The sequence below is a fragment of the Mauremys reevesii genome, linkage group 21 (assembly GCF_016161935.1).
Source record: "Mauremys reevesii isolate NIE-2019 linkage group 21, ASM1616193v1, whole genome shotgun sequence".
NCBI classification, from domain to species: Eukaryota; Metazoa; Chordata; order Testudines; family Geoemydidae; genus Mauremys; species Mauremys reevesii.
Genome location: NC_052643.1, coordinates 13,451,150 through 13,463,397, shown reverse-complemented (window position 1 = coordinate 13,463,397; position 12,248 = coordinate 13,451,150). Strand labels below are relative to the sequence as shown.

The 12,248-nt window shown below is 46.6% G+C and overlaps 1 protein-coding gene across 1 annotated transcript; it reads left to right on the top strand.

Moving 5' to 3' along the window:
• The first annotated feature begins 4,078 nt into the window (after positions 1–4,078).
• Positions 4,079–10,709, top strand: MRPL20 (mitochondrial ribosomal protein L20). The gene is made up of 4 exons (XM_039508569.1): positions 4,079–4,236; positions 7,753–7,863; positions 8,195–8,272; positions 10,209–10,709. The coding sequence occupies exons 1-4, from the start codon at positions 4,150–4,152 to the stop codon at positions 10,380–10,382; spliced, it is 450 nt and encodes a 149-aa protein (XP_039364503.1). The 5' UTR covers positions 4,079–4,149; the 3' UTR covers positions 10,383–10,709.
• Positions 10,710–12,248: the final 1,539 nt, after the last annotated feature.

Genomic DNA, 12,248 nt, shown 5'->3' with positions numbered 1-12,248 from the left:
ATAAGGAGACCACATCTGTACCCAGTATTTAAGATGGAGTACCCTGGATTTATATAAGGGCAATAAGATATTCTCTGTTTTATTCTCTAGCCCTTTTTAACGATTCCTATCATCCTGTTTGCTTTTTTGACCGCCTCTGCACACTGCGTGGACATCTTCAGAGAACTATCCACGATGACTCCAAGATCTCTTTCCTGATTAGTTGTAGCTAAATTAGCCCCCACCATATTGTATGTATAGTTGGGGTTATTTTTTTCCAATGTGCATTACTTTACATTTATCCACATTAAATTTCAGTTGCCATTTTGTTGCCCAATCACTTAGTTTTGTGCACTCTTTCTGAAGTTCTTCACAGTCTGCTTCATTTGCATATACTTCCCACAAGCTGTCCTTTATTACCTAACTTGTTAATAACATTTTCTAATGGGGACATTTGTTTGTTTCTTTTTCCCCAGCTATTGTCTGTTGATGTTGTATAATCGCTTATAGAAATCTGTAGAATGAGCCATTTGATTCAGGAAGCTAAAATTCTTTCCATAAGAAATTGAAGGAATCTAATTGCTGGAAAGAAATTAACATTGCCAAAAAGAAGAGCAGTGAGTCTGTGCACCATTTACAGGTAGGGTGACCAGATGTCCCGATTTTATAGGGACAGTCCCGATTTTTGGGTCTTTTTCTTATATAGGCTCCTTTTCAGGAGGGACAGGGTTTGTGGTCAAAAACACTCACATGCTGCTTCCTCCTGGCTAATGTGCCAAATTGACCTATTGCAGGGTTCTAGGGGGCTCTGCATTTTAATTTAATTTTAAATGAAGCTTCTTAAGCATTTTAAAAATCTTATTTACTTTATATACAACAATAGTTTAGTTATATATTATAGCCATTAAAAGAGACCTTCTCAAAATATTAAAATGTATTACTGGCATGCGAAACCTTAAATGAGAGAGACAAAATGAAGACTTGGCACAGCTCTGCTGAAAGGTTGCCGAACCCTGATCTTTTGGATGCTTGAGGCGCGCGCTTTCACTGTTTTGTGTGGGAATATGTGAAAAGGGAGGTAAGGTTTGTGGATACAGAGCACTCCCCTGACCCCAAGGTGATAACCAGAATGGCCCCTTTCATTTTTTCTGCTGACTTCCTCCTTGATTGTTTCCAATGACTTGGCTGCCTATGCCCCTGTCACTGGTCCGGGGATGGTTGTGCCCCTGTCACTGGTCCAGGGATGGTTGCAAATCTGGAGGGATGGGGTTTGCGGTCGAAAACGCTCACGATTTGCTTCCTCCTGGCTAATGTGCCAAATTGACCTATTGGATGAGTGAAGCACGCTCTTTCACTTTTTTGTGTGTGAATAAGTGAAAAGGGAGGTAAGGTTTGTGGGTACAGAGCACTCCCCTGACCCCAAGGTGATAACCAGAGTGGCCCCATTCATTTTTTCCACTGGCTTCCTCCTTGATTGTTTCCAATGACTTGGCTCCCTATGCACCTGTCACTGGTCCGGGGATGGTTGCGCACCTGTCACTGGTCCAGGGTTGGTTGTGCCCCGTCACTGGTCCAGGGATGGTTGCAAATCTGGAGGGATGGGGCTTGTGGTCAAAAACACTCACGATCTGCTTCCTCCTGGCTAATGTGCCAAATTGACCTATTGGATGAGTGAGGCGCGCTCTTTCACTCGTTTGTGTGTGTGTGACGTTATTGATATAAACTGGGACCATATAGAACATGGTTTGCAACCAAGGTCCTGTAGTGGCACCAAATCTTAGGTAAAGGGGGTCATATAAGGTGGCTAAGACCAGGTTATGGGTTGGTGGTTATGATTATGCTGTCTATATGTATGTATCATTTTGTAGTTGAAGTTATAAGTATTGGCTCTGTACTGTCTGTATTTTGTATTTGTGCTCTGCTTCTGGGTGACACTGCAGACAAGTTGGTGTTAGCAAAACTCAGATCAGTTTTGGTTGTGCTGGGGTGGGGGAAAAGACTGGATAATATGTCCTGGTTTCCAAAGAAGACAGGTATTATCTGTGACCGCTGAGTTCTTAACAGGATATTGATCATAAAATATTTAACCATATGTTGTGACTACTTACATTAAAGAAATCCATTCACCTTAGTTTAGGAGAGAGACCACTGATTGACAGAAAGTAATCTGTTGTTGCAGATCCCCATAGTGCAATTGTTTTTTCTTCTCCACTGTCAGTGCAGCTTTCATTTTGGCGAGTTTTGCACAAAGATGCATCCAAAAATTCTGCAGCCACTGGTCATCAGCCCAAGCCTTCATTGTTGCAGAAGATTTTTGCCCTTGGGAACGATGTAGGGTGAGACCATATAATACACTTACTGAATATTTGTGAATCAGCGTCTACACACAAGCAATGACGTGTGAACATGGGACTGGATTCACAGGCAAGAGTAATGCAGCAAAAGGCAATCCTAAAATTTGTGAACTGTTCTGATATTTTACATAGACAAGCTTCAAGCAGGGCCATAGGGGGGTGCGGCAGGGGTTGGCTGGAGATAGGGCAGGGGGTGCGGGTACAGGGGGTACAGATCACCTGGTATGGTAAGTGCTCCCTCCTCCTCCTCCCTCCCCCACCAGGGGCTCCCCTGCTTCCACAGCCCTGGCCATGTACACAGCTGCCGGAGCCCTGGGGAAGCGGTGGGGCTCCAGTGGCTATTTAAAGGGCTGGGATGATAGAAGCAACGGGAGCCATGGACTTTTTAAGTAGCCCACAGATCCCCACAGCCCTACCCCAGGGCTCCAGCAGTGTGGCTGTGGTGGCAATTTAAAGGGCCCCCATGCCGTTTAAATTGTCCCCTGGAGAAGCCGGGCCACCCCGGTACAGTGCACCGACTCTTGCCAATACACCGAACCGGGGCTTGGGTGCGGGACCCTCTTAGGGGCAAGGCCCGATTCAGGGGAATTGGTTGAATTGGCCGAAAGCCGGTCCTGCCAGTGTATCCAGGACATTACTAGCACACTTTTCCCTCACCAATACCTAGTAGTTGCACTGTCATCTCCCATAGCTACTTACGTTGCAGCTTTATTGTTAAAACTAAATTGGGAAGAAAGACGACTGATTCAGAACTTGTTTAAAGGTTACTTTATTGCTAAAGGGTGTAGTGGGGTGTAGACTTGGAGAGAGGAAGGTTTCTATGATGTAGACAAGATCAAGTATTTTATCCAAAACCAGAATACGAATGGTGCTGGTCTTCTTGGTGTCTGACCTTGAGCTATTGTCAAAAGTTTGAGGGTGACTCTTCTCCTTCCTCATATTTTGGTTAGGATTCCATTGATAAAGGGATTGGCCTCAAATACCTGGTTGTAGGACTTTTCCACAGTGTAGTTTTCATCTTGGGTTGCCCGGTCCTAATTATATTAAAGCATGTACTTTAGTCTTTGTAATTATCTGCTATAACTCTGTAGCTTTTTATGAAGGCAGGAGTAAAAGAAAAGTAGCTGCAATAGTTCCACAGTTAACTAACACTGAAAATGTACATAATTTAAATCAGACTCCTAATCTTAATTTTTGCTTAATAAATAAATCCATAGGAAAACTATGTCGGGAAACTGCTATAGGGACGTGCACTTCTCCTATATAGGTCATAAGGATCCTCTCTGTCTGAAACTGGCTGCTCTTTCTTGCTTTGATCTGCAGAGTGACCACCCCCCATTTTTCCCCTTCAGCCTCTCTCCTGCCGCTACCTAGAGCAGCTTGACCCGCCCTGGCCAGTAAATTTCTGCCCCCTCCCCAGCTCAGACCCTGGCAGCCCCCCCCCGCTGCGATTTGCCCCCCTGACCCTTTTAAACCACCCCAAAGAGGAGGCAGCAAATCGTAAGTAGAAGTGAGGGCAGAGAGCGGGCAGCGGCGACAGCGAAGGTTACTGGCCATGCTCAGTTCGGGTGCGCATGCTCAGTGCAGCCAAAGTAGCGAATCTGGAGCGGGCGCCGCGCGTCTCAACTAACGCACGGCCCCGCCCCCTACGCTTCTCCCGTACTCCAGGCCCCGCCCCCTGCGCCTGCCCGCGTGCCCCCGGCCCCGCCCCCATCGCACCGCGCGCCGGCCCCCGTGCTCCCACCCCCCTGCCCGCGCGCTCGCGGCCCCGCCCCCGGCGCTCCCCGCGTGCTCTGGGCGGCCGGGCGGAGCGGCGATGGTTTTCCTGAGCGCGCCCTGCTGGCTGCGGGGCCGCCTGACCGACCGCTTCTGGAGGGTGCAGGCGGTGCTCAAGCATGCGCGAGTGAGTGAGTCCGCCCGCCCGCCGCGGCCCGGCACCGGCCAGGCCTCCGCCCCGGCCAGGCCTCCGCCCCGGGCCTCTTCCCGCCCCAGCCCCGCTCGCAGCCTCGGCGCCTGCCTGGCCCGACCCCGCTTCCGTTTGCGCGTCTGCTGCCAGCCAGGCGCGTTCCCCTGCGCTCCCAGCCCGGCCGCGAACCCGAAGGGGGTCGTGTCCCCAGGGAGCCGTGGGGGGTGTCGTGTCCCCAAGGAGCAGGGGTGTGGGGGGGTTGGGTCGTGTCCCCGGGGAGCTGAAGGGGTGTGTGGGGGGGTTGTGTCCCCAGGGAGCTGAAGGGGTGTGTGGGGTCGTGTCGTGTCCCCAGGGAGCCGAATGGGTGTGGGGTCGTGTCCCCAGGGAGCCGAAGGGGGTCGTGTCATGTCCCCAGGGAGCTGAAGGGGTGTGTGGGGGGGTTGTGTCCCCAGGGAGCCGAATGGGTGTGTGGGGGGCCGTCGTGTCCCTGGGGAGTTGAAGGATGTGGGGGGGGTCATGTCCCTAAGGAGCAGAAGGGGTGTGTGGGGGGGGAGGTCGTGTCCCCAAGGAGCAGGGGGGGGTGTCCCTTCCTCTTTGTTAGCTCTTCCTCCCACACCCCGTCCACTTACAGTCTTGTCCTTCCTCTGGGCCTGAAGGTGACACTCGCGTTCCTCTCTGAGTTGCCCAGTGCATGGTGGGTGGCAATGGCAGAGAGCATAAATAAAGCTTTCACCCTGGTCTCCCCCAGAGGCTGTGCTCTTCTCCATAATAGCACCAGAAGTTCTCACCCTTTGTTTTTTTTATATACAAAAAGGAGGCATTATGTTATGGCTTAAAGGAAAATAGCTGACTTATTGGCTGTCCATAGTTGCCGTATTAATGCAGACTAGATGGCTAACTGAACCTTGCTTGCACATAAAGGGACAGTGTGAACTTAAATTTGGTCACCGGAAATAAAAATACTATAGAAACAAGTTTTGATAAAGCCTGAACCAAATTTTCCCTCAGTGTTTGAAACCCAAACACTGCAGCAGGAGCAACCTGAAAATGACACTTGATTATAAGCAATGAAACTGGCTAAATTGACTTAATTTTTGAACTGATCAAAATGCAAAAGATAAAGAGCATTAACAGTGATAAGTACATTTATATTTGTACATCTTCAGGTATTGTTATTGCAGGTAAAGGTACTTCTTTACAATATGACTTAAGTGGACAGTGTCTGTTAAGCTATTGCATGTAGGGTTAAAAAAGAATTTTCTGTAAGGGCATATTGTCAGTAGCTTCAGTGATATTATCACCTGCTATAGCAGGGGTTGGGAACCTATGGCACGCGTGCCAAAGACAGCACGCGAGCCCATTTTTAATGGCATGCTGGAGCCTGTCCGGACTCCAGCATGCCATTAAAAATCCTGCCCAGCCTCGCCCGCTCTCCTCTGCCCTCTGCTCCCCCCGTGGGAGCAGGGAGCAGAAGCATAGCCATGCACACGGGGTGGGCAAATGGCCCCACTCTCCTGGCACCGCAAGCCACAGGGTCCGCGCTCCGGGGGGTCGGGGCTGCGCGCTCCCGCGGGGCAGCATTTGGCTCCGCAGGGAGGCAGATATGCTCCCTGCTCAACTGGAGCTCTGCTGCCGCCGCGCGCAGCACTCTGAGGGCCGGGGCTATGCTCTTTGGCGGGGCAGCGTGTCTGGCTCTGCGTGGAGCCTCAAGGTAAAGGGCCCAGGGCTGGGGGGGTTGGATAATGGGTGGGGGCAGTCAAGGGACAGGGAGCAGGGTGGGTTGCATGGGGAGGTGGGGTCCCAGGAGGGGTTAGGGGTGGGGTCTCTGGAGGGGGCCGTCAGGGAGCAGGGGGGGTTGGATGGGGCATGGAAGTCCTGGGGTTTGTGAGGGGCAGGGGTGGATTGGGGTCAGGGCAGTCAGGGGACCGGGAGCAAGAAGGGTCCTGGGGGTGGGCAGTTAGAGTGGGGGGGTCTCTGGAGGGGGTGGTCAGTGGACAAGGAGCTGGGGGGGGGTTGTATGAGTTGGGAGTTCTGGGGGTCCTGTCAGGAGGCAGGAGTGTGGAGAGGGGTTGGCGCAGGCAGGGAGTCAGGGGGTGTTGGATGGGTCAGGAGTTCTGGGGGTCCTGTCAGAGGCGGGAAGTGGTTGGATAGGCATGGGAGTCCCGGGGGTCTGGCTGGGGACTGGGGTGTGGATAAGGGTCGGGGCAGTCAGGGGACAGGTAGGGGATAGGGTCCAGTCCGAGGAAAAGGAACAGGGAGGCTTAGATAGAGGGTGGGGTCCTGGGGGGCAGTTGGGGGCAGGGGTCCCAGGATGGGGTACTCAAGGGACAAGGAGCAGCGGGGTTGGGAGTTCTTAGGGGGGCAGTCACCCAGCCCTTTCCCTTGAGCCCTGACCCCCACACATACACCACGCCCTCTGCCCTGAGTCCTGCACACCCCTCAGGCCCCTGCCCTGAGCCCTGTACCTCCCTCATACACACCCAGCCCTCTGCTTGACTCCTTCACCCCCCCCCCAACCCTAGCCTTGACACCGGCACCCCCACCCATACCCAGGCCCCCCTCTGCCCTGATACCTACACTCCCCCACATACCCAGCATCCAGCCCTCTGCCCCCAGGCTTCTGGGTCCCGGCCCCGCACAGCCTGCTGCAGGTCTTGGACCAGCAGTGGGCTGAGCGGGCCGGCAGCATGAGATCAACATTTTAATTTCATTTTAAATGAAGCTTCTTAAACATTTTGAAAACCTTGTTTATTTTACAATACAACACTAGTTTAGTTATATAATGTATAGACTTATAGAGAGAGACCTTCTAAAAAACATTAAAATGTATTACCGGCACCCGAAACCATAAATTAGAGTGAATAAATGAAGACTCGGCACACCGCTTCTGAAAGGTTGCCAACCCCTGTGCTATATCATTGAGTAGGGCATTGCCTACAATGAAATGGGCGTATCCTACACTTGTGGGTCCCAATCTAGCCATGTATCATAAGTAGCCTGTGGGGACACTTGTTGGAGGGAAGACTAATCACATGGTGCACTTGCCCAATGTTAATTTTCCATATGTGCAACTGTGGTAGTTTCCACAGATATTGTAAGATCATCAGTGGGACACAAAGTGGCTCAAACTATGAGATATTACCAAGGATAAGGATTCCCAATGGATTCCCTGCTTTTTTGCATTGAGGCAGCCCATTCTGGTTTTTAAGAGTCAGAAGGTTGTGTGCGTGTGGCCCACTGTTAGAATCTGGGACTGAAAACTAAAACTGATCCTGTGCTTTGTCCAGCCAGTGAGAAACTATGTTCTTTCTCAGGTTACCTAATCTTTGAGTTTCATTTGTAAAACAAGATAATTGGCTGAGGCTTAACTAATGCTTGTAAAGTGCTTTGAGATTCACTTAATGAAAGGCTCTGTAGAAATGCAAAGTGATATCTTCTATATTCATATTACTGAAGGGCTTTACAGCCTTATAAAGTTAATAATTGAACTGGAACATCTTGTTTTTGCCTTAGCATTTTCGTGGAAGGAAGAACCGCTGCTATAAATTGGCTGTACGAAGTGTTCGGAGAGCTTTTGTGAAGTCTACAAAGGCCAGAAGAGAGAAGAAGAAATTCATGAGAGCGGTAAAAAACAAACCAAAATGATAGATGTAAACAGTGAAACTGGAAGAGACTAGAATCATTTTTATATAGCCATTTTACTACTCGGGGTAACCCAAAATGCTTTACAAACTGCTGTTGAAAGAGTAGTTCTGCAAGTTCAAGGCAAGTGCAGTAGCCCCTGTTGGCTCTGCAGTAGCTCATGTTTCATCAGAATTTTAGCAGTGAAGAAATGTTGGTCAGGACACATTGTATTTATTGAATCTGAGCATATCCATATGTCTAATTCTCTACCAAAAGAAAGCATCAACTAGAATATACTTATTTTTATATTTAAATCTTTGTATTTTTTAAGCTTTGGATTACGAGGATTGAAGCAGCTTCTCTTGAACATGGTTTGAAGTATCCAGCTTTCATAGGCAATCTGCTTAAGGTAAGTGTGTTGCATGAAAAATAATTGCACTGAAATGGTGACAAGTTGTCCAAAATTCTCATTGGTCTTTCAATGAGTCATTCCGTAATACACCCAGAAAACCTCTCAGCTCTGCTGATGAGTGATAAATATGAAATTTGTTGTGTAGGTGTTTTCTTGCTTACTGCAGTAATGTAGTCATGTTTTATACTTGTATCTATTTCTGCTCCAAGTGACCTTACTTTATTTTGGCAGTATAAGAGCTCAACATAAGACTCATAACATGTTCCTACTTCTTCACTATAGATTTATGTGACCAGAAGAACTTTTTTCATTAATTCTTTAAAGGGACAGTGTCAGTTTACATTGTTTGTTGTAAATAAACGTTGTTACCTATGCTACTGTCAGGTGCTCAGAGTAATAACTGCCTTTTTTAATACCTTGAGATCTAAAAAATACAAAACAAATAAAACCTTGAATTATTAAAAGTGAGCTTAAAAAGCTGAATTATTTTTCACTAATTAGACTGGTGCATTTCAGTCAGCTTGGACAACACAAATAAATGCAGTCAGTTTCACGCTACATTCTTAGCACTCCAGTGCTCTTTTAAAACATACAGAGGGATTTGTTTCAAAGCTTCACATTAGAATTGGAAAAGTTTGTTGGGCTTAGGTTTAGCTTGTTGCTCCAAACTTTTAATCTGAGCAAAGTTTAAGATGGTAGTGTGCTTTAAACACTGTTAGTCGTCCGTCCTGCCACCTCCCTACCCCCCACTTAAGTTTGTAGAACAACTGGACGGAAAAGTAAATCCGTAGCTTATTTAATTAACTAATTAAATCAGATTTATTCTAAAGTTATCAAACTGTTAAAATGCTTCCATTGTTTTCTCTTGTCACGCTTGGTAACTAATTGAATAAAGTACTCGGCATAGAAGTTCCATCAAACTCAGACAAAGGAACGGGTATTTCAGAGAAAGTCAGTGTCCCTTGCATCTTAGAATTGTCCATCAGGGAGGTCCTTAGTTTCATTTTCCAAAAGAAGCAGACCTGGTTTCTGTAATCTTGACATTTTAGATCATCTACTCATTGCCCTGTGTCATCTATAAAGGGACCAATCCTGAAGTCCTTCCATTCTGAGACACTTTTAAGGGCCTGATCCTGACTGAGTTCAGCATCCATCACTCCTGTGGAAGTGAATAGGAATTGTTAGTGTGCAGCACTTCATGGGATTGGGCCCTGACACTCAAACTTGGCTTTTTATTTAAAGGTGAAAATAAATGGATGGGTTGAGAATATTTCTGGATGTTATTGCATAATCTGAAATACTATGTAAGGATGGTTAAGGCACAGGACTAGGAACTGAGACCCAAGTTCTGTTGCCAACTCTGAAATAGACAACTTGTGCAACTCTGACCAAGTCAATTTCTGTGTATCCATTTCCTCACTTCTAAAATGGATAGAATACATTACAAAGGAGCACTGAGAACCTTGGATGGAAGACACTATAAAAGTGCAAAACATTATTTCAATAAGAATTCCTATCCATTTGGAACATGTTTACCGTGTTTGCTGGAATTTGAAAACTAGAGCATCCAAGATCAGGCACTTACTACGTAGACTTCCATAAAGGAAGAGACTCCCCACTGTAGGTACTGGAATTTGTTAGAAAGTGGTTTTAGAAAACCCATGGTTATCTGTTTTATATCATATGCTGTAGTATAAGATTGCTGCTGTTGAATTGTATGACACTTTCCCCTTGGGATAGTCACAAAAATTAGATGTGTATCTTGTGAGGTTTTCTCAGGCAGTAAAATCAGATGTTCGTTTGCCTAAAACATCCATTAAATATTAGTGTTTTAATTAAACATGTATATAGTAATGCACTTAAGAACTTAACAATGAACATTTGTAAAAGTATAATTACTATGCTCTTCATTGACCATCCTTCTTGCATTTAGTGCCAGGTGGACCTGAACAGGAAAATGCTTGCTGATCTGGCTATTTATGAGCCAAAGACATTCAAGTCCCTAGCTGCCTTAGCCCAAAGGAGGAGACAAGAAGGCTTCCTTGATGCCCTTGGGGATGGAAAAGAACCAGAAGGAATATTTTCACGAATTGTGCACCATTATTGAAGTGACAGGCATAACCTACAATTGTAGCTGCCTAGTCTAAGCAGAGACTTGTATTGCAAAGTAAGTTTGCACCCCAGAGTACAAAAAAGATCATGTCTGTGAAACAAGATCCTCTAAAATCAGTCTAGCAAGAAAGAAGGAAGACTTAGACAACTAGCGTGTAAACTCGAAGGCAGTTCTTTTTCCTTAGTGGTTTTGGTCAAAATTGCAATCTAAGTTTAACAGGGATAAACCCTACTGTGCAGAAGTCACTCTGTAAAAACATTGTGTAAACATTTTTGTTCTGTAACAATCCAATAAAGGTTTTTTTTATGTATTATGAAAATATCTGGTGTCACTTCTGGTGTCACAGTACAATAACATACATTTTTAAATGCTTCCTGAAATGTTGACAACTATCCCACATAGATGCAAGTAAAAAAAAAAATCAATGTGGCAATGTGTTAGAGGTTATATTGAAAAGCTATGGCTTAAATATGTGATGCATAAGATAACTATGGAAGTACCTGCCAAAAAAAAGCAGAAAAAAGGAAAATCTTAAAGGCTTTAGTAAGGCTTGTGCTGCAGCTAGTAGAGTTCTACTAAAATAAGTAGTCAGTCCATGAGAATAAGAATGTGAAGGCATCTTTTAAAAAAAATAAAATAAAAAAAGGCTAGTGAAATCACCAGAAATTCAGATTTTGTTAGGAGTATAAACCATGCCTTCTTAAGTATTGTGCCATCTAGCTTCATGCCACAAAATGTGGAGTATCTAGCTTTTCTTTAAACTAGTATATGTAAAAGAGTGCAGCACAGCTAGATTATATTCAAGTGTAGCTGTCAGTCTCTCAAATTAGTTTAAAAATTAAACTGGCCAGTCTAGTAAGGAAAGCTTACATGTGATGTGTTGCCTAAACCGTATCCACAGAGTTGCTAATCTCTCATTGGTTCAGTCTATACTACACTTGTATCTGAGTCAGGGGACCCAGATTAAGTCTGTATCTATGCTACAGCTGCACTACTGTAGTGTGGACCCTTCCTACATTGATGGAAAGGTTTTTTCCCATGAATGTCATTAATCCACTCTTCAAGAATGGTAACTAGGTGGATGGAGGAATTCTTCCATCAACCTTGCTGTAATCTACACTTGAGGTTAGGTAGACCTATGTAAATTGCTCAAGGTGTGAATTTTTTCACAGCCCTGAGCGATGTACGTAACTTGATATAATTTTTTAGTGTAGAGCAGGCCTTGCAGTTAAAAGCTGTAGTGCGACTGGGACCTCTGTGTGAAGGCTTGGAAACCCTGGATCCTCCAAGACTCTGGTCTTCAGGGAAGCACCACTGTATTATAAATGTCCTAGCTAAAGTTGAAGCAAATGAAGGCTTACACGCGGATATTATCTTCCAGTGAAATCTGTGTGCTGGAGTCTGTTCAATGCAGGTACTAGTCCTGCTGTGGAAGACCATTCCTGCTTGAACTCTTATGAGGCATAGCAGTGCAAGATAACAAAACGACAGTTGTGGGGAGGCTAGTCAGTGCTGCCAATTCAAAATTTTGGGGGTGAGCCTAGGGAGACTTGTTTTACTTAAAGCCCCGGCTGCTGGAGTCAAGAAACAAAGCTGCTTGTGCTCCAGCGTCGCAGAGTAAAGCTTGACAATGTGGGTGGTGTGCCCCTCAGGGCTCCTGTTAGAGTGTGTGGGGGAGGGCAATTGTCCCAGCCCCCCCCCCCCCAACTGTCTGTAAGTGGAGGGGGGACCCCAGTGACCATGAAAAAGTGGGGCTCCAGATTTCTCTCCCGGGCCCTGTCCATACCCCCAGCATCTGTTTCAATGAGTCTTTCAACTCCCACCCCCTCCCCCCGGCGTGGGGGCTCCCGGTGGCGCGTG